This window comes from Lynx canadensis, chromosome A1, assembly GCF_007474595.2.
Source record: "Lynx canadensis isolate LIC74 chromosome A1, mLynCan4.pri.v2, whole genome shotgun sequence".
Taxonomy (NCBI): domain Eukaryota; kingdom Metazoa; phylum Chordata; class Mammalia; order Carnivora; family Felidae; genus Lynx; species Lynx canadensis.
The window spans coordinates 89720466-89742493 of record NC_044303.2 but is presented as its reverse complement, the minus strand read 5'-3'; the positions used below and the strand labels follow the sequence as shown (position 1 = coordinate 89742493).

Below are 22028 nucleotides of genomic sequence, written 5' to 3'. Positions count from 1 at the left end.
TTTCAAATTCTATTTTACTTCCATCATTTTATTTTAGTCTACTTCAGTGTATTCAGTTTTTCAAATTTTCAAACGATTTCCTTTTTTTTCTTTTTTACATTCTTTTTCTTTTTTCTTTTTTTCTTGAGTCAGAAAGAGAAAAACTTCATTTTTACTTTCAATTTCTATTAAAATATTTTTCTTTAATTTTTTACTATATTTTTTACTTTTATGTATAACTTTTCTAATTTTATTTTACTTCCATCATTTTATTTTAGTCTACTACAGAGTACTCACTTTTTTAAATTTTCAAACGATTTCCTTTTTATTCTCTTTTTTCATTTTCATTTCTTTTTCTTGAATACAGAAAGAGAAAAAATTCATTTTTTAAAATTTTTATTAAAAATATTTTTCTTTAATTTTTCTACTATATTCTTTACATTTGTGTAAATTTTTTCAAATTCTATTTTACTCCCATCATCTCATTTTAATCTACTTCAGTGTATTCATTTTTTCAAATTCTCAAACGATTTCCTTTTTTTCCTTTCCCCCTTTTTTTTCCTCTAATCTGTCAAACCACTTTCTTAAATTTTTTTTTTCAACGTTTATTTATTTTTGGGACAGAGAGAGACAGAGCATGAACGGGGGAGGGGCAGAGAGAGAGGGAGACACAGAATCGGAAACAGCCTCCAGGCTCTGAGCCATCAGCCCAGAGCCTGACGCGGGGCTCGAACTCACGGACCGCGAGATCGTGACCTGGCTGAAGTCGGACGCTTAACTGACTGCGCCACCCAGGCGCCCCTAATCTGTCAAACCACTTTCAACACCTAGACCAAAACACACATAGGATCTAGCATCATTTATTCAATTGTGTGTGTGTGTGTGTGTTTAATTTTAATATTTTTTTAATTTTAATTTTTTTATTTCAATTTTTCTACCTCATTAATTCCTTTTCTCCCTTCAAAATGACAAAATGAAGGAATTCACCCCAAAAGAAAGAGCACAAAGGAACGACAGCCAGGGATTTAACCAACACAGATACAAGCAAGATATCTGAACCAGAATTTAGAATCATGATAATAAGAATACTAGCTGGAGTCGAAAATAGATTAGAATCCCTTTCTGCAGAGATAAATGAAGTAAAAACTAGTCAGAATGAAATAAAAAATGCTATAACAGCTGCAATCATGGGTGGATGCTGCAGCAGCAAGGATGGATGAGGCAGAACAGAGAATCAGTGAGATAGAAGACACAGAGAATAATGAAGCAGAAAAAAAGAGGGAGATTAAGGCAAAAGAGCACAATTTAAGAATTAGAGACATCAGTGACTCATTAAAAAAGAACAACATCAGAATCATAGGGGTCCCAGAAGAGGAAGAGAGAGAAATGGGGGTAGAAGGGTTATGTGAGCAAAAAATAGTGGAACACTTTCCTAACCTGGGGAAAGACACAGACATCAAAATCCAGGAAGCTCAGAGGACCCCCTTTATTATTTTTTTTTTAAATTTTTTTTTTCAACGTTTATTTATTTTTGGGACAGAGAGAGACAGAGCATGAACGGGGGAGGGGCAGAGAGAGAGGGAGACACAGAATCGGAAACAGGCTCCAGGCTCTGAGCCATCAGCCCAGAGCCTGACGCGGGGCTCGAACTCACAAACCGCGAGATCGTGACCTGGCTGAAGTCAGACGCTTAACCGACTGCGCCACCCAGGCGCCCCTCAGAGGACCCCCTTTAGACTAAACAAAAACCGACTATCAACAAGGCTTATCATAGTCAAATTCACAAAATACTCAGGCAAGGAGAGAATCATGAAAGCAACAAGGGAAAAAAAAGTCCCTAACCTACAAGGGAAGACAGATCAGGTTTGTAGCAGAACTATCCACAGAAACTTGGGAGGCCAGAAATGAGTGGCAGGATATATTCAATGTGCTGAATCAGAAAAATATGCAGCCAAGAATGCTTTATCCAGCAAGGCTGTCATTCAAAATAGAAGGAGAGATAAAAAGTTTCCCAGACAAACAAAAATTAAAGGAGTCTGTGATTACTAAAGCAGCCCTGCAAGAAATTTTAAGGGGGACTTTCTGAGGGGAGAAAAGATGAAAATATAAACAAACAAACAAACAAATACCAAAAGAAACAAAGATTAGTAAGGGCCAGAGAACACCACCACAAACTCCAACTGTACAAGCATCATAATGGCAATAAATTCATATCTTTCAGTAGTCACTCTAAATGTCAATGGACTCAATGCTCCAATCAAAAGATATAGGGCAACAGAATGGATAAGAAAACAAGATCCATCTATATGCTGTTTACAAGAGACCCACTTTAGACCTAAAGATTCAGATTGAAAATACGGGGATCCTTATCTACCATGCTAATGGTCAACAAAAGAAAACCAGAGTAGCCATAGTTATAACAGACAATCTAGACTTTCAAGACTGTATCAATAGATGCAGAAGGGCATTATATCATAATCAAGGGGTCTATCCACCAAGAAGACCTAACAATTGTAAACATTTATGTGCCAAATGTGACAGTACCCACATATATAAATCAATTAATCACAAACATAAAGAAACTCATCGATAGTAATACCATAATAGTAGGAGACTTCAACACCCCACTCACAGCAATGGACAGATAATCTAATCAAAAAATCAACAAGGAAACAATGCTTTGAATGTCACACTGGACCAGATGGACTTAACCAGATACATTCAGAACATTTTGACCTAAAGCAGCAGGATACACATTCTTCTCCAGTGCACATGGAACGTTCTCCAGAATAGACCATATCCTGGGACCCAAATCAGCCCTAAGTAAGTACAAAAAGATTGAGATCATACCGTGCATATTTTGAGACCACAATGTTATGAAACTCGAAATCAACCACAAGAAAAAATTTAGAAAGGTAAAAAATACTTGGAGACTGAAGAACATCCTACTAAAGAATGAATGGGCTAACCAAGCAGTTAAAGAGGAAATTAAAAAGTATATGGAAGACACTGAAAATGATAACACCACAACCCAAAACTGCTGGGATGCAGCAAATGCGGTCATAAGAGGAAAGTATATAGCAATCCAGGCCTTCCTAAAGAAGGAATAAAGATCTCAGATACACAACCTAACCCTACACCTTAAGGAGCTGGAAAAAGAACAGCGAATAAAACCCAAAACCAGCAGAAGACAGGAAATAGTAAAGACTAGAGCAGAAATTAATGCTACCAAAACAAACAAACAAAAAAAACCCCAGTAGAACAGATCAATGAAACCAGAAGCTGGTTCTTTGAAAGAATTAACAACATTGATAAACCACTAGCCAGTATGATCAAAAAGAAAAAGGAAAGGATGCAAATACATAAAATCAAAAATGAAAGAGGAGAGATCACAACCAACACAGCAGAAATAAAAACAATAATAAGAGGATATTATGAGCAATTATATGCCAATAAAATGGGCAACGTGGAAGAAATGGACAAATTCCTAGAAACATATACACTACCAAAACTGCAACAGGAAGAAATAGAAAATTTTGAACAGACCCATAACCAGTAAGGAAATTTAATTAGTAATCAAAAGTCTGCCAAAAAAACAAGAGCTGAAGGGCCAGATGGCTTTCTGGGGGAATTCTACCAAACATTTAAGGAAGAGTTAACACCTATTCTCTTGAAACTGTTCCAAAAAATAGAAATGGAAGGAAAACTTCCAAACTCTTTCTATGAAGCTAGCATTACCTTCATTCCAAAACCAGAGACCCCACTAAAAAGGAGAACAATAGATCAATTTCCCTGATGAACATGGATGCAAAAATCCTCAACAAGATATTAGCCAACCGGCTCCAATACTACATTTGAAAAATTATTCACCACGACCAAGTGGGATTTATACCTGGGATGCAGGGCTGGTTCAGTACCAGAAAGCAATCAATGTGATTCATCACATCAGTAAAAGAAAGGACAAGAACCATATAATCCTCTCAAGAGATGCAGAGAAAGCATTTGACAAAATACAGCATCCTTTCTTGATAAAAACCCTCAAGAAAGTAGGGATAGAAGGAGCATACCTCGAGATCATAAAAGCCATATATGGACGACCCAACGCTAATATCATCCTCAATGGGGAAAAACTGAGAGCTTTCCCCCTAAGGTCAGGAACAAGACAGGGATGTCTACTCTCGCCACTGTTATTCAACATAGTATTGGAAGTCTTAGCCTCTGCAATCAGACAACACAAAGAAATAAAAGGCATCCAAAACAGCCAGGAGGAGGTCAAACTTCACTCTTCTCAGATAACATGATACTTTATATGGAATACCCAAAAGATTCCACCAAAAAACTTCTAGAACTGATTCATGAATTCAGCAAGGTTGCAGGATATAAAATCAACACACAGAAATCAGTTGCATTCCTATACACCAACAATGAAGCAACAGAAACAAATCAAGGAATCGATCCCACTTACAGTTGCACCAAAAACTATAAAATACCTAAGAATAAATCTAACCAAAGAGGTGAAAAATCTATACACTGAAAACTATAGAAAGGTTATGAGGGAAATTGAAGAAGACACAAAAAAAATGGAAAAAGATTCCATGCTCCTGGATAGGAAGAACAAATATTGTTAAAATGTCGATACTACCCAAAGCAATCTACATATTCAATGCAATCCCTATCAAAGTAACACCAGCATTCTTCACAGAGCTAGGACAAACAATCCTAAAATTTGTATGGAACCAGAAAAGACCCAGAATAGACAAAGCAATCTTGAAAAAGAAAACCAAAGCAGGAGACATCATAATCCTGGACTTCAAACTGTATTACAAAGCTGTAATCATCAAGACAGTATGGTACTGGCACAAGAACAGACAGATCAATGGAACAGAATAGATAACCCAAAAATGGACCCACAAATGTATGGCCAACTAATCTTTGACAAAGCAGGAACGAATATCCAATGGAATAAAGACAGTGTTTTCAGCAAGTGGTGCTGGGAAAACTGGACAGCGACATGCAGAAGAATGAACCTGGACCACTTTCTTACACCATACACAAAAAAACCCTCAAAATGGATGAAAGACATCAATGTAAGACAGGAAGCCATCAAAATCCTCGAGGAGAAAGCAGGCAAAAACCTCTTTGACCTTGGCCACAGCAACTTCTTAACACGTCTCCGGAGGCAAGGGAGACCAAAGCAAAAATGAACTATTGGGACCTCATCAAAATAGAAAGCTTCTGAACAGCAAAGGAAACAATCAGCAAAACTAAAAGGCAACTGAGAGAAGAAACTGAGGGTTACTGGAGGGTTTTTGGGAGGCTGGACGGGGTAAAAGGGATAAGTGGCACTAAGGAATCTACTCTGAAATCATTGTTCACTATATGCTACCTAATTTGGATGTAAATTTAACAATAAATAAATAAATAAATAAATAAATAAATAAATAAATAAATATCTGGTAGAATTCCCCTGGGAATCCATCTGGACCAGGACTCTTATTTGTTGGGAGATTTTTGATAACTGATTCAATTTCTTTACTGGTTATGTGTCTGTTCAAATTTTTCTATTTCTTTCTGAGTTTTGGTAGTGTGTGTGTGTGTCTAGGAATTTGTCCATTTCTTCTGGTTTGTCCATTTGCCAGTTTGTTGGCATATAATTTTTCATAATATTCTCTGATAATTGTTTGTATTTCTGATGGGTTGGTTGTGATATGTCTAATATCATTTGTGATTTTATCTATTTAGGTTCTCTCTCTTTTTGAGAAGTCTGGCTAGGGGTTTATCAACTTGGTTTATTTTTTCAAAAAACCAGCTCTTAGTTTCACTGAACTGTTCTACTGTTGTTTTGGATTCTATATTGTTTACTTCTGCTCTGCTCTTTATTATTTTTCTTCTTCTGCTGGCCTTGGGGTTTCTTTCCTATTCTGCTCATAGGCCCTTTAGGTGTGCTGTTAGATTTTGTATTTGGGATTTTTATTGTTTCTTGAGATAGGCCTGGACTGCAATGTATTTTCCTCTTAGGACTGCTTTGCTGCATCCCAAAGGGTTTCGACTGTTGTGTTTTAATTTTCATTTGCTTCCATATATTTTTAAAATTTCTTCTTTGACTGGTTGACCCATTCATTCTTTAGTAGGATTTTCTTTAATCTCCAGGGATTTGAGGCTTTCCAACCTTTTTCCTGTGGTTGATTTCCAGTTTCGTATCATTGTGATCTGGAAATTTGCATGGTATGATCTCAATTCTTTTATATTTATTGAGGGCTGTTTTGTGACTCAGTATGTGATCTATCTTGGAGAATGTTCCATGTGCACTTGAGAAGAATGTGTATTCTGCTTCTTTAGGATGAGAAGTTCTGAATATATCTGTCAAGTCCATCTGGTCCAGTGTATCATTCACGGCCATTGTTTCTTTATTGATTTTCTGCCTCAATGATCTGTCCATTGTTGTAAGTGGAGTATTAAAATCACCTGCAATTACTATATTCTTATCAATAAGATTGCTTATATTCATGATTAATTGATGTATATATTTGGGTGCTTGCAAATTGTGTGCATAAACATTTATCACTGTTACCTCTTCTTGATGGATAGACTCTAATTATTATATAATACCCTTCTTCATCTCTTGTTACAGTTTTTAGTTTAAAATCTAGTTTGTCTGATATAAATATGGCTACTCGAGCTTTCTTTTGACTTCCAGTAGCATGATAGATGGTTATCCATCCCCTCACTTTCAATCTGAAGGTGGCTTCAGGCCTAAAATGGGTCTCTTGTAGACAGCATATAGATGGGCTTTGTTTTTTATACATTTTGATACGTGTTTTTGGAGCATTTAGTCCATTTATATTTAGCGTTTTATTGAAAAATATGGATTTAGTGTCATTGTGTTATCTGTAGGTTTCATGCTTGTGGTGTGTCTCTGGTCCTTTGTAGTCTTTGCAACATTCCACTCACAGAGTCCACCTTAGGATCCTTGTAGGGCTTGTTTAATGGTTGATGAACTCCTTCAGTTTTTGTTTGTGTAGGAAAACCTTTATCTCTCCTTATATTCTGAATGACAGCCTTGCTGGATAAATGATCCTTGGCTGCATATTTTTCCTATTCAGAACCTTGAATATTTCCTGCCACTCCCTTCTGGCCTGCCAAATTCAGTTGACAGGTCTGCTACTACCTTTATGTGTTTACCCTTGTAGGTTAAGGCCCGTTTGTCCCTAGCTGCTTTCAGAATTCTCTCTTTATCTTTGTATTTTGCCAGTTTCACTATGATATGTCATGGAGAAGATTGGTTCCTGTTACATCTGAAGGGAGTTCTCTGCCTCCTGGATTTCAATGTCTTCTTTCCTCAGATTGGGGAAGTTCTCAGCTATGATTTGTTTAAGTATACTTTCTGTCCCTTTCTCTCTCTTCTTCTTCCAAAACTCCTAGGATATGGATATTATTATCTCTGATTCTCCCTTGTGGTCTACTAGTTTTTTATTTCTCTTTTTCCCCGCTTCATAATTTTCGATAATTTATCTTCTGTTTCCCTTAATCTCTCTCTTCTGGAACTCCTATGATATGGATATTATTATGTTTCATTAAATCACTTAGTTCTCTAATTCTCCTCTTGTGGTCTAGAATTTTTTAAATCTTTCTTTATTTCAGCTTCATCTTTTTCCATAATTTTATCTTCTATTTCACTTTTCTCCCCTCTGCCTCTTCAATCCTTGCTGTCAACACATTTAGTTTATTTTGCACCTCACTTCAATATTTATTTATTCATCATGACTATATTTTAGTTCCTTGTTCTCTGCAGCAATAGTTTCTCTTCTGTCTTCTATCCTTTTTCAAGCCCAGATATTAATCTTATGACTATTAATCTAAATTCTTGCTCAGTTATATTGGTTATATCTGTTTTGAGCAATTTTTAGCTGTCATTTCTTCCTGGAATTTTTTTGAGGAGAATTCTTTCATTTCATCATTTTGGCCTGTTTTCTGTCCCTTATATGTTTTAAAAACTTGTTATGTGTCCTGCACCTGTGAACACTACTATATTAAAGAGGCATCATAAACTGTCCAGGGCCTGGCCCTTCAGGAGGTGTTTTTTGGAGTGTGTTACTTGCTCTGTGTTGTTGTGACTCTGGTTGCTTTATCTCCCTACTCATAGTGATTGTTTGGACCCTCCACCAGGTGTTTTTTGATTTGTTCATTGAAGTAACCCTAGGAAAAAAAAATTAAAAAAAATGGGGGTTGGTGGTGGTGGAAAAGGCCTTATCCCATAAAAAGAGAGAAATGACAGGGGCTGAAAAAAAGAAAATAAAAGAAAATTGACCAGGCAGAGAAACTATATGGCTTAATCCAGAGAGACAGAGGAAAATAAAGGAGAACAGGTGTAAAAAGAATAGATTAAATATGTCTGCTTAAACAAACCAATAGCCAGAATAACCAGACAAGAGAAAGGGAGAAATAAGAAGGAGAAAGGGAGAAAATATATAGTAAGAACTGTCCAAGAATTAGATCAGAAAATGCAAAACCTCTGGGTTTCTTGGAACCAGTGGCAGTGCTGGTCTGGAGGAGGGGCTGTCTGCTTGGTCAGCGTCAATCTGGCTCTGGTAGATACACAGTTACCAGCTGTGGAGGGGCGTGGTCTTGTGTAGGCGGGTCCCACCTCCACTGTGCCCCCTGGTTTGTTCCCTGAAGCCCCACCTTGTTGGTGATGGCAAGAAAAATGCCAACACCCCAGTCACTTCTCCCCAGACTGGGTGTCCCAAACCCTGTTCAGGCCATCCTCACAGTGCTGCACAGGTGCAAGTGGGCCGTGTTTTTTGTTTTGTTTTGTTTTTTGTTTTTTTTGCTCCAGTCTCCATTGTCTCCCTGGCAATCCTCTGGGATTCAAACCCCGATGTCTTAAAGGATCCTGCTCCATGCACTCCGGTTCCTGGGAAGTGCCACTCCCCCAGTGATGAAGGGCCTTTGGCTCCTCACAGTGCCGGGCATGCACAAAGGAGGTGGTTTGTCCCATTCTGTCGACTCCCATGCCTCCTTAGTGCTTGGCTGGGATTCAAATCCTGATGTCTTAAGGGATCCCCCTCCACATTTCTTGGTTCAGGAAAGTGCTGCTCCACCCCACCAATAAAGGGCCTCTGGCTGGTGGGCACAGGCAGTCTTTGTCCTTTGAACGGTTATTTACCTTCTTCCCACAGCACTGGAGGGAGGGGATTGCTTTCCCACACTGGACTGCACTTATGAGCTAGTTACCTAGCCCAGGGCTGGCTCCCCTCCTCCCCAGGTGCACAAACAAGGCAGCTGGCCCCGTCTGGAGAAAGCCCTGCAGTTAGACATTGTATCTTTCTCCATTTTTTTCCAATTCCTGGTCCATAGTTTTTCTCTTATCCAAATACAATCCTACACTTCCACAGCCTCTCTTTCTCTTCCTTTTGTCTCTCCACAAAAGGGGATCCCTCCCCTCCATGCCTATGCTGCCCATTTTATCTTTCCCAGTTGGCAATCACGCATCATGCACCTACAGCTGACCAGGTTGTTCCCGTGGGCCTCTGGAGATGTCTCTGTCACTCTGCAGCTCCGACTCTTGGAATTCCAAGTCCTCTGTCCTCAACACTGCTGTGTTTGAGAGGAGAGGGAACTTTGGGTCTCCCTACTTCTCCTCCACGTTGGATCTCTCCAGCCGCTAGCCTCAGTAACCTTGTGGGAACCACAGCGCTTAGAAGAAGTGCCCCCCCCCCCCCGCCCACCATCAACAGAGAATAATGTTCAATTTATGAGAAGCGAAGAAAGCCTCACAAACTATCCTCTGTCTTGGGCGTGTTCTGTTTTTATTTCTTCAGGCAATTCTTTCTTCATTATACTCTTGGTATTTACATGAGAATTTTACTTGACAGGGCATCAGGGTTTTTTTCTCTGCAGGTACCCAACCCTCTTCTCTTTGATGCTGATCAACAGTAACAGAAGAATTCCCAAACTGTGAGATGCTCTTACTAGGATTAAAACCTCTCCACTTATAAAGTAGTCATGGATGTCACACCCAGACTTTTTGTTGCATCTGAAGATTCTATGGGGAGAAGACTCCCATTTCAAGGTGAGAGCCTGCTTGGAGAATTTAATGAAGACTGGCTTCTTTCACTTAGCCATATTAACTTAAGCTTCATCCATTTTTTTGTTTGGCTTGCTGGCCTTAAAAAAATTGCTAAATATGGATGTCCCAGTTTCCTTATCATTTACCTACTGAAGGACATGTTGCTTACTTCTAGTTTTGGGTGATTAACAATAAAAGGTGGTATCAACAATGACATGCAGGTTTTTTGTGTGGGTGTAAGGTTTGAAATCAGGTAAATATCTAGTAATGCAATTGCTGGGTCACATTATAAGGTGATGTTTAGCTGGGCCTTTTGCTTTTTAAACTGAAAATACTAATTGACTGGATACAACTGATTTTTTGAAAACAAGATGTCTGCATAGTGAGTAAATAGCCTCAATACAGAGGAAATTATTGTATTATTGAAGATCATGATAATTTTTATTGGGTAAATTGAATAATGTAACAGAAAACATTTTGCAAACTAGCTTTTATTGTTACTCCTCCAAACTATCTTATTTGTGTAAATGCAACCAAAAAATCACTGCTATAAATACCATACTTAGTAGTAGTAGTAGTAGTAGTAGTAGTAGTAGTAAAATGACACACTATTACAAATAAGGAATCTGCCTCATTTGATTTTTGGCTTTTCCTTTTCTTTTGTTCTCCAACAGTGTCTGCTTTATTCTTCATATTCAAACTAATAAAATTCTGGTGACTGCATAAATGCACCCAAGCATTGAATAACATGTTTCTTAATATAGACATTTTTTTTTAATTTTTTTTTCAACGTTTATTTTTATTTTTGGGACAGAGAGAGACAGAGCATGAACGGGGGAGGGGCAGAGAGAGAGGGAGACACAGAATCGGAAACAGGCTCCAGGCTCTGAGCCATCAGCCCAGAGCCTGACGCGGGGCTCGAACTCCCGGACCGCGAGATCGTGACCTGGCTGAAGTCGGACGCTTAACCGACTGCGCCACCCAGGTGCCCCAATATAGACATTTTTAAACTTCAGAGGAGATGTGGAGAAATAGGCTTTAGTGCCTCAGTAGCTCCATCCCCCTATGCTACTTTTACCTTATTCCTAAGCCCCTCACTATCTTACAATAATTGATCACTTTGGGGCTCTTCCTCCAGAGATGTTTCTGCAGAGTAAACAAGTGAAGTTTGCAGTGGCTTTTAAACGTGGGGACATCACGTTTCTCAAAGCTCCCTAGGCACTTGCTATAAAAGCTGCCTGCAACTACAAACTAAGTCTTTTGGACAGGCAGAAAGAACTCCCAGCCACCAGGTCAAATCAATGTCTTCTGGGTCTTTGGGCACAATGGACAGGCTTTCAGCTGAGAGGTGCCAGAAACCGATTTAGCTAATAGAAACCCTAACCATACTAGATATACATTACCCTTGGTCCATTACAGAACCCCTTTTTAAAAAAAATGTTTATTTATTTTTGAGAGAGGAATACAGAGGATCTGAAGCAGGCTCCGTGCTGACAGCAAGGAGCCCAGTGTGGGGGTCTACTCACAAGCCTTGAGATAATCTGAGCCAAACTCGGATGCTTAAGCAGCTGAGCTGCACAGATGTCCCTTCCCTTTTTTTTTTAAGACTCAAGATAATTTATTGGCCTCCCCACCCCCCCAGTAAGGAAATGAAAAGAGAATAAGTACATGATTTGGGTGCATATAAGCATTTCTGAAAGCAGGACAAAACCAAGTAGTTTGTGGGCTAGAGCAGAAAACAGTAATAGTAAGAGAAGCAAAGGAAGGTGCTGGCAGTTTTTGCCAAATCCCACTTTGCATCTTTGGTCCTAACTTGCTGTGTGACAGATACGCTTTACTCCATCTGAAGGTTTGATAGTCTTGGCAAGGAGAAAACTCTGTTCTGCATCTATCTGCTTTGGCAGTGATTTTGTTTATAGCAGGGAAAAGGGACCTGTGTGTCTGAGACAGCCCTAACATAGCTTCCCTTCTCCTCTCCCCAAGAATTCAGATCTCACACCCACACTAGGACATTAAGTGGATGATAAAGAGCATGACAAGAACATGACTTTTAACACACCAGACTGAAAACTGTGTGTGGAGGTGAGTATTGTTTGCTTTCAATTGCTCTGAATGCCAGGTTGTAGCTAGTAAGGACTGAAAAGCCAAGACTGTTCTTGTGAGCACCAAAATCAGACTTTCTACATTGGCATAAAACTAGGTTATTAATGCTTTTAAGGTTCTAGGAAGTTTTTTTTTTCTTAATTAAAAGGACACTTCAGCTTATAAAGATGACCCCTGGGGATGAACCCTCAATCTTTCCTCCCCTCTATCATTCTGACTGATCAGGATTGGCAGTGGTTTTGTTGAATAACTGGTAGCTCCCCCTTTTCTCTTCACTCAGTAAACATTTAGTGAGTGCCTGGTATGTGCCAGGCATTGGGAGTGATAACTACAAAGGGATTATATGCATAGCTACTTACAATAATACAGGCAGTGTTGTATGATAGTTTAGTGATCATGAACTTTGGAACCAGTGAGTTCTGACTTCAAGTCCTAGTTCTACCATGTATTGGGGATGTGGACTTGGCCTTAGGATGAAGTCATCATAGGCTTTAGTTTTCTACTCTGCAAAATGGGGCAGTGATATTAACGACCTCAGAGATTATATATGAATGTAAAATAAGGCAATGCACATAAAGCACTTCATACATTGCAAGCTTGAGAAATGTTACCATTATTCCTATTATTCCATGTTACTATTATTAATTATCTATGGGATAACAGTTTAACTTTTGTATGTATAATCTTTTGTAATTTTCAAGATAACCCTATGAAAAGAATATTATGATATTGTTATTTTCATATTACAGATGAGTAAACCAAGAGCATAAAGGTTAAAGACCTTCTCAAGTTTATACATATAGTAAGTGGTTGATCCACGATTCAGACAGAGTCCTTGATTTCATGAGTTCCCTGAGTTGGTTCAAACAAGAATCACTTAGTGAGTTAATCTATCATCAATTATGATGAATTTAACATCATCATTGGTTCTTTCCTTTATCAATTAAAAAATGCTTATTTATTTATTTTGAGAGAGGGAGACAGAGAGAAAGAGAGAGAGAGAGAGAGAGAGAGAGAGAGAGAATGAATGACCAGGGGAGAGGCAGAGAGAGAGAGGGAATCCCAAGAAGGCTCTGCACTGTCAGCACAGAGCCGGATGTGGAGGCTCTATCCTACAAACTGAGAGATTATGACCTGAGTTGAAATCAAGAGTTGGACTCTTAATTGATTAAGGCACCCTGGAGCCCCATCCTTTATCAAATTTTAGCAAACCTCTCCAACTCCCTGATGAAGTTGTTCCTCTTATTGCAATTAATTCCTTTCTCTTCACCATTACTGCTTTTCTCTTGTCTCCTTAATTCTCCCAGTGGAGAATTTGAACAGTTTTCTATAAGAAAGACACTGATTGGTAGTTTTTAGTTTGATTATCATGATATAAAAAAATAAAAAAGCGACTGTCAGATCATTTTTATTACAGCTGGCTCTTGTAATATTTAAAGACTTCAAAACAGTCAAAAGAAAGGAAGAATTGAGTTTTCTCCACCTGTATATGGGTTTTTGTTCCAGGTCTCTGTTTGCCAAGTTAATATTACTCAGATTTATAATATATGTCAGGCCTGCTTCCAGGAAGAACATGAAATTATTTGCAATTAAAAGCATAACAACTTGCAAAGTCTTCGTGGGCCCTGGAGCTGATTGAGACACAGAATCTCATGATGGCAAGATGCTGGTTTAGACAACAGATGTATGGAATTCAGGCTCAAATGGCTACAGATAGAAGATGGGGTAAACCTGGGTGTGTGAGGCAGATGGGATGCAGTGAAGACTGGGAACTGGAGACAAATGTCTGCTTAAAATTTATCTCCAGTAAATTATCATCTTAGATGGATATTGGCTTGGTGCTACTAGTCACAAACTTTTAAATGAGGTACTAGAAATTATAGTTTAACAAAATCCCCTAATTTTAAAAGTTTTATCTGAGTCAAACAAAATAGGAGTTTCCAGCTTTGGTTCAAAGGTCACACACTTGAGATCTGTGGACAGATATTAACTGACTATACACTTATCACTTGCCAGGCACTTGACAATTGATGGAGATTTAATGATGAACAAAATAAATGTTCCTGTTTCCTCCCTGTTGCATCTCTGAGCTCCATCCCCAGGGTGTCTGGGAACCCAATCTTTCACTTATAAATTGGCTTTTCCATTACATCCCTTGTGTACCCCTCTTGCTTCTGTGTAATCCCAAATTACTCCCACTTAATTTTACTTCCCTATCTCCTCTCTCTTGTTCTAATTTTCATTATGGATTTTTAAATTTAAGTATCAATTGGTAAAAAAATTATTCACCCTTACAGTATGTAAAACATTCCCTGTCAAATTTGTGTAACCAGTAATTCTAATGAAGCAAGATGACTGTGGACAAGGACACTAAGGCCCGGCCCTTACCATCTCAATATGCTCTGTGCAAAGGCATGAATAAGAGTGTAGCTAATGATCTGTATACCAATGGAGAGATGAGATACTGTTGCAAGGAGGAAGGCTAGTGTCATTAAGAACAAGTCTTTCTGAACACAATGTGATTAGTAGAGGAGAAAATAAAATTTGAAAGACCTGGATATCTCAAAGCTTCTTGAAGTCAGTGGCAATCTATCTCGAAGGTAATCCTATGATGTATTTCTATTTAACAGAAGAGGGACAACTGGAAAAATCACAGAAAGAATCAACATGGAAATTATTTGTGACATGTATGGAAATAACCTTTTGCCTATTTGATTTTTTCCTTCAACTTCTATTCAAGTGGAGTGAATTTGTTATCTAATTTTGATTTCTTTATTTATAACTACTATTTAAGATAAGTGCTTAAATTAATTTACCCTCTTGGTCATTTATTTGAGATTTGTTGCCTTATTATCACTTGACTTTCCTGAAAGGTATGGACAGAAGCTATCCCCAAAAAGTGGATGTCCCACAAAATTTTGTCCCACGAAACTGAGTGTCCCACTGCCTCTAGTACATAAGGACCAGTATTTTAAAATGAATCTCTCTGCCTTATATTTGACTCAAATGTTATAGAGGGTGGGAAAGATTCAATCATATGTAGTATTTATAAGAAAATGATTTTTTAAATGGTTGTATGATTCTTGGAGTATTCATCCAGAAGAGTTTCATCCACATGAAAAATTAAACAGGTCAGGAGAGTAAAGAGGAGGGGAGAGAATTTGCAAATATTCATTTGAAATAAGCAGTAGTCTGAGTCTGAAACCATCCCCTTCCAACAGGAAAGGGTGTTTTAAAGTACCTGCCCCATCACATTAATAGGTGTGCAGATGGGAGACTTCAACAGAGCTACTTGGAGATTTCACTAATTGCATATTTTAGTTGGGAGTGCACAGAGTGAATCAGGGGCAGAAAAACCAGGAAATTCTGGGGGATGAGAAAAGTGCCAATAGCTTCTACAGTGGTAGATTCAAGAAAGTCTTGGTTGCTGCAATGTTTTTGAGACAAATGATGGAAGAGACTTTCCTGTGTGTTGGAGGAGGGTGGTGGTGAAGGGAGAGTTAGTGCAGGGTTGTCCTGAGTCTAATCCATTAGAGCCACCAGAGGGACAAAGGGAAAAAGTAGCACGATGCTGGGAGAGAATGCTGGATCTCCAGAAGCTGCAAAAGGTGATGTAAGCTTCATGGGAGATGCACCAGTCCAGGCTGGGGACCCACAGGCCCATTGTCCCAGTAAAGAGGCTTATAAGAACCCACCACTTTTCCCATGAGAGAAGAGTCAGCTCTTTAAACACCTCCCAGGCTCAGATTGGAAGAGTAAGAACTTTTTTGTAACTCTTTTCTTCCCCCTTTGCATGGCCCAAACAGGAAGACCCTATGGCCCTACTGTCATGCTGGCATAGAAAGGGTGGGGAGAGAGAGAAGCTGCCCACAGCCCATCCCTCAAGCACAAGGGGTTACCTGGAAGGAGTGATAGCTGGTGGAGGACAAGACTGAATGCTAAGTGAGGCTTTCAGTTGTTGGTATTCATGGGATTGGGTTTTCAAATTAGTGGATTTAGATTCTGTTTGTAACTGAAATTGGTTGTGATACATTTATTACTGTGGAGGTCATGTATCTGCTGGAGTTTTCATCCAGTTGCAGGGGGAAATAGATGGAAAGGACAAGAGAAAACAAAAATGTAGAATTTAGGTCACATATAAGGACCCATGCTTGTCCTTTAAATCCATTATGTGTATTAATTACCCACTTATTATTCTTAAATCCCACAACAGAGGGTGTGGGATCTCCTGAAGTGATAGGGCTGAAGAGGAGATGGAAACAGCTAATGAGAGCACAGGTGGGGATTTCATCTTAGTGGGCTTCTCTGAGCGGCCCAAGTTAGAGCTGATCCTCTCTCTCTTTGTCCTGATGTTCTACACCATAACTCTTGTGGGCAACGTGGCCATAATCCTACTTTCTATCCTGGATGCTGGACTTCATACACCCATGTACTTCTTCCTCAGAAACCTCTCTGTGCTTGACCTCTGCTTCACCACCAGCATTGTGCCCCAGATGCTGGTGAACATGTGGGGAGGTAACAAAAAGATCAGCTATGCTGGCTGCATGGTCCAGTACTGGGTGGCCTTGGCACTTGGCTCCACAGAGTGTGTGCTCCTTGCGGTGATGGCAGTTGATCGCTATGTTGCAGTTTGCTGGCCTCTACACTATACCTCCATCATGCACCCCAGGCTGTGCCACCTCCTGGCAGCAGCTTCCTGGTCCTCTGGTTTTGCTAACTCCTTTCTCCAGTCCTCAATGGCCATGGTGCTGCCTCTATGTGGAAACCGGCGTGTGGACCATTTCTTCTGTGAACTACTGATCATTGTTAAACTCTCCTGCGTTGATACTGGCCCAACAGAATCTAAAATGTTTATTGCCCGGCTAATCATCCTAGGCATGCCTGTCTCCATCATCCTGACCACTTACGTGTGCATCGCCAGGGCAGTAGTAAAAATGCGCTCAGCAGAGGGAAGGAAAAAGGCCTTTAGGACCTGTGCCTCCCACCTAATGGTAGTCTCACTCTTCTATGGGACCATTATGTTTTTGTATCTGCAGCCCAAGGACAACTACTCCCAGGACCAGAGCAAAGCACTGGCAGTGCTTTACATGATTCTTGCACCCACACTCAACCCTCTGGTCTACACACTGAGGAATAAGGATGTGAAGAAAGCAGTCAGGAGCTTGATGGGGATGGAGCAGGTATAGGGAGATCAAGAGTGGGAAGAAAGGTGAGGCAACCACTGGTGACACAACTTGTGGTGTACTTGCTTTAACTGCGCTTGTTTTATGTTTCTGTGAGGGGGTTGGAAAATCTGCTGTGTGCTCTTCTCTAGCTATTCCTGGGATCTTTACAGGGTGGGGACTCACCAGAAGGAAACCTAACCATCCCTTAAAGGAACCTCTGGCCAAGGCAATCTCCCCTGGCAAGTAATTCTATGTCCCACTGTTAATGTTTTTCTATTTTCAATGCATGGTTACTAGCTTATTCAAATGCCACCAAACATACTCCTAGATGTTACAATAGCACCGATGATCACTCTGCTACATTTATTAAGCAGCTACATGGCCATAGAAGTTTCTTCATTTTCTCCACCACCACTTTCACTATACCATCATCAAAACAGTTGGGAAAATGGAGGATTTAGTCAGTAACATACAATGCAATACTTGTCCGTCATGAATAAGTATATGTGGAACAAGAAAAAAGAATAAGAATCAAGTAGACAGAGACTACACAGTATACCAAGGATCCTGTTTCTTAGAATTGAAAGGAATACCATGACTTCAAGGCAAGGCTTTAGGACATGTCAAATTTTATCTAATTTAGTGTTTGAATAATAAGAATAAACATGTTCGCTTGCTGGAGCTATAAGACAGTTTGTAAATTTTAAAATCACAAAAAAAAAACTGAATAAAGAGAACTGTGAGTTAAGTAGAGACAAGGCAACTGATGTCAATGAGATTCTAAACAGAATTCTCTGCTTACTTTCATAGGAGAGAAGTGCAGAATTAAAAAGCACTATTTGAGTACAGAAGTGAAAGCAAAAGGAGTCAGGGGGCTTGATTTGCACAGCTACATCCAATGGTTTTCACACAACAATGATCCGTGGTTCCAAATCCACATTGGCATTAACAAGTTGCTCAGTAATTCTGTGGCCTAATATGGGACCCAAGTGCATCCTAATTTTCTGAAGTTTGTCTCAGCGTATAATGACATATCCTTGTAAGAGGAAGTCTGCATTAATTAAAACAAGACTTGAGAAAAATACCCTCTCATTTTCAGAAGAGCACAGTCTTTTCTTATGTGGTTCTGGATGTCATGCTATTATGCCCAGCTACGATAGACTGGAGGCATTACTTTCTTAAATTGCTCATCCATGTGCTTAGAAAGGAGCCTAACACTCTGTAAGTAATTAATAGGCTGAATGAATGAATGGACTGAATGAATGCATGGATATGGGAAGATGTCAAAGTTTAGAATGCTACATGCAACATTTCATTCTATAGGATGAGCATTTTGTATTGGCAAGTGACTAAAGGTGCAGATTGAAAATAAAATTATCATATATATGACCAGGTGCAGCCATGTCTACTGAACTCCACTGTAATAACCACACTAAATCACAATAGGCAGGGATTAGTCCAAATAAAAATCATTACTTCAAAGGGAGAAAAAAAAACTGTAGTGTTTTTAACAGCTTTTCAATTAGAGCAGTGGTTCTCAACAAGAGGCAGTTTTGCCCCACTCCCACCCTTGCAGGGGATGCTTGCAATGTCTAGAGACATTTTTGGTGGTCACAACCTAGGAGGGAGGTATTACTGGCATCTCGTAAGTAGACCAGGGATGCTGCTAAATATTGTACAATGCACAGGATAGTCTTCTACAACAAAGAATTATCCAGTCCCAAATGTCAACAGCGCTGAGGTTGAGAAGCCCTAAATTAGAGAAATAAATATTATGGATGTTCTGATCAAAGACATAACACTTATGAAGGCCACATATTCATGACAGTAGGTAAATTGATATCATTTGAGTTTTTATGAAGTCAGTGATCACTCGGTGTCAGAAAGGGTCTAACTAGGAAAATAGAAACAACTTTAAATATTTACAATGGAGGCCATTTAATGCAGAGCATTGGTGACACAAGTGATAAAAGAACTGCAAATCCAAACAGGAGATACTGAGGAAACCCTGAGATTAGTAACAGTATGAAGTTGCTAACATTCCTAGACATAAGATAGAAGGAGAGTTGGTATTAGAAGAACCCAAGGGGCAGGGTCATCTGGAAGAAACTGCAACCAACATGGCAGGCTATTCTTGCAGGAACAGGAGCAGCCTTCCTCTACTACTGCCTGAGGTGCCACCTGAAGTGGACTTGGAGGGGGTACTCGCTCACCTTATCCCTTTATTCTCTCCCCAGATAGTCTATGGATATGGGAACCAAGGAAATACAGCCTGCAGGTTCATTAGCATCTCATCCCATCCCCACTCTACCCCACCACAAACTAAATAGATCAAGGAAGGGCAATAACTGTATCTGGAGACCAATACGCTTAGGGTTGTTACTATTAATCTTTATTACATTCTGCATCCATTCTTACCTTCTATGAATATTTCCTCTCATAGAAAATTCAGGCCCTTACCTTCATAGGCAACTCCCCACCTCTCTCCAGCAAGGGGGCCACATGTCCTGCAAGTTTTGTGTCCATCTCAAGCCCATTATTTCAGGACTGTCCACTGTACTTTTCATCTCATCTGAGTAACTTCTCAGGGTTGATGGTCTATATAATATAATTGGCTAATATATAAATATATATAATTGGCTAATATAGACATAAAAATATCCATAACAGCCACAGTCTTCATTCCTGTAATGAGTCATGAGACCACTGCTGGTATTGATTTCAATCACATGATTTTATGATCCAGTTCATGTTATTTTTGCTTTCAAACACTACCTGGTCTACCAACCTTTTGTTTCTGGAAGCCATGAGCCTTTGTTGGACTGTCATAGTTTTTGAATGACGCTATCAAACATGGCAGTACTAAGACTTACCCAGAGAATTCCATGGGTTCTAAACATAGTGTTTCTTATCCTCATTGTATAGGATGCAACACATCCTATACATGGGTTGAATATATGCAACCCATGTAAAAAACCAATACTCTTAACTAATTGTCAGTTCAATGGAGTCATGGCATGAGGGCCCACCACACCAGGTGAAGTCATAACCATTGTGTCCTCTTGTTAACACACTTATCTTTTGAGAACTAAGCCCTCAAGAGCAGCACAGTTTAAGGTTGTGGGGATGGAAAGAAAAACTTACGTGGGATATTAGGTGATGAAAGTATTCACACTCATTTCTGCTCCTTGATTCCCAGACCCATGTATTCTGTCTTTGGGGAGAAAGTATACTAGATATACAAAGCATATAATACATGATATATATACCCATAGGATGTTACATCAAAGCTGATGAGATAACATTTTTTTCAGTAGGTCATCCAAACTGTCTATCAGGGTACTTACTTCTAGATATTGTGGTACACGGAAAGAACAATACCTTTTATGGACATGAAGTCATTGTTACATTTTTGTTATGTTGAAATGAGCTTGGAAGGGTGCTATGTGGAATACCATGACGATGAATGAGGCATTCCTTCAGTCCACAGATAATGATGCAGAAGCATAGCAGAGAAGGAAGGCAAATCCATATGTAGAATATGTCCTGTTACAGTGATGAAAATTTTTATGTTGGAATAAACCTGCCCTTAGAAAGATAGCTTGAGGATTCAGGAAATGACAGATAGTTAGGGCTCCATGTAAAACTTTAGTTTTTGCAGTGAATGCCCTCACATCTAGTGGTAGGCAGATCAACATAGTAAGGAAAAATCTATGCCACTGAGCCTGTGCATAGCTTCCATTCCCAGCCCCCCTGCCAATTGATACACAGGCCCACTGAGAAACTATTGGAGTGGCTGAAGAAAGAGGGTTGATGGGGGGTGGGAGGGAGGGGAGGGTGGGTGATGGGTATTGAAGAGGGCACCTTTTGGGATGAGCACTGGGTGTTGTATGGAAACCAATTTGACAATAAATTTCATATATAAAATAAAAAAAAAAAAAGAAAGAGGCTGACTGATAGCCACCCACATACTCAGAAATATTCTCACCTCCTGTGCCTCTTCTGAGAAGCTTCTCTATATATACCTTCCTCAGGGCCCATTAACAATCTGGGATTTGTTTCTTGAAAAGAAAATGTCAGAAGAGGATATGACTTTGCACTAAAACCCTAAGACTTTTTGTGTTATTTACCTATTGGGCTTTTTCAGAGGATCTACCCAGAATCCCTATTTGCCCTAACTTATGAAACATTGGAGTTGGATCTATTAGTCCTTAAAACCCACGTGGAAGACAGGCTTTTACTGTAGCCTGTATTTGCCATACGGCATAGAGACAGTCATGTGGACTAATGGGGGGTGGGGGTGGGGGTAGCCTGGAGCAACGTAACCAAATATGGCATATCTTGCATTCCAAATCCAAAGTGGCTCAGCCACTGCTGTGACTCTTTCTTACAGGTAACTGTTCAAGTGTAGCACCTTTTTTTTCACTTTAAAGGAGATTTAGGGGATATCTATTCATGCTCTACATGAATGAATGCTGCATTTCTTCCTTGAAATGATAGGCTCATGGGTCCTGTCTCCTACCTGTTGTCATGCATGTATTTTATGAAGGCATAAGATACTCACAATTCAATGCATATCAGATCCATCTGGCCTGATGTCTAGTGGACAGCACAATGTACTGTAAGATTATTTGATCAGGGTTTCTATGGACTATATTTTGACAGAAGACAGAAGAGTTGAGATACCTCTGAGAAAACATGATAAAAATATA

At 39.4% G+C, this 22028-nt stretch overlaps 1 protein-coding gene across 1 annotated transcript; it reads left to right on the top strand.

The window, feature by feature from the left end:
* Positions 1–16404: 16404 nt before the first annotated feature.
* LOC115501776 (olfactory receptor 10) lies at positions 16405–17337 on the top strand. Its single transcript, XM_030297001.1, has one exon. It carries the CDS (start codon positions 16405–16407, stop codon positions 17335–17337), a length of 933 nt encoding a protein of 310 aa, XP_030152861.1.
* The last annotated feature ends 4691 nt before the right edge of the window (positions 17338–22028 follow it).

Excerpts from the sequence above, each read along its gene's own strand:
- LOC115501776 (XM_030297001.1), top strand. The coding sequence starts at position 16,405 with ATGGAAACAGCTAATGAGAGCACAGGTGGGGATTTCATCTTAGTGGGC.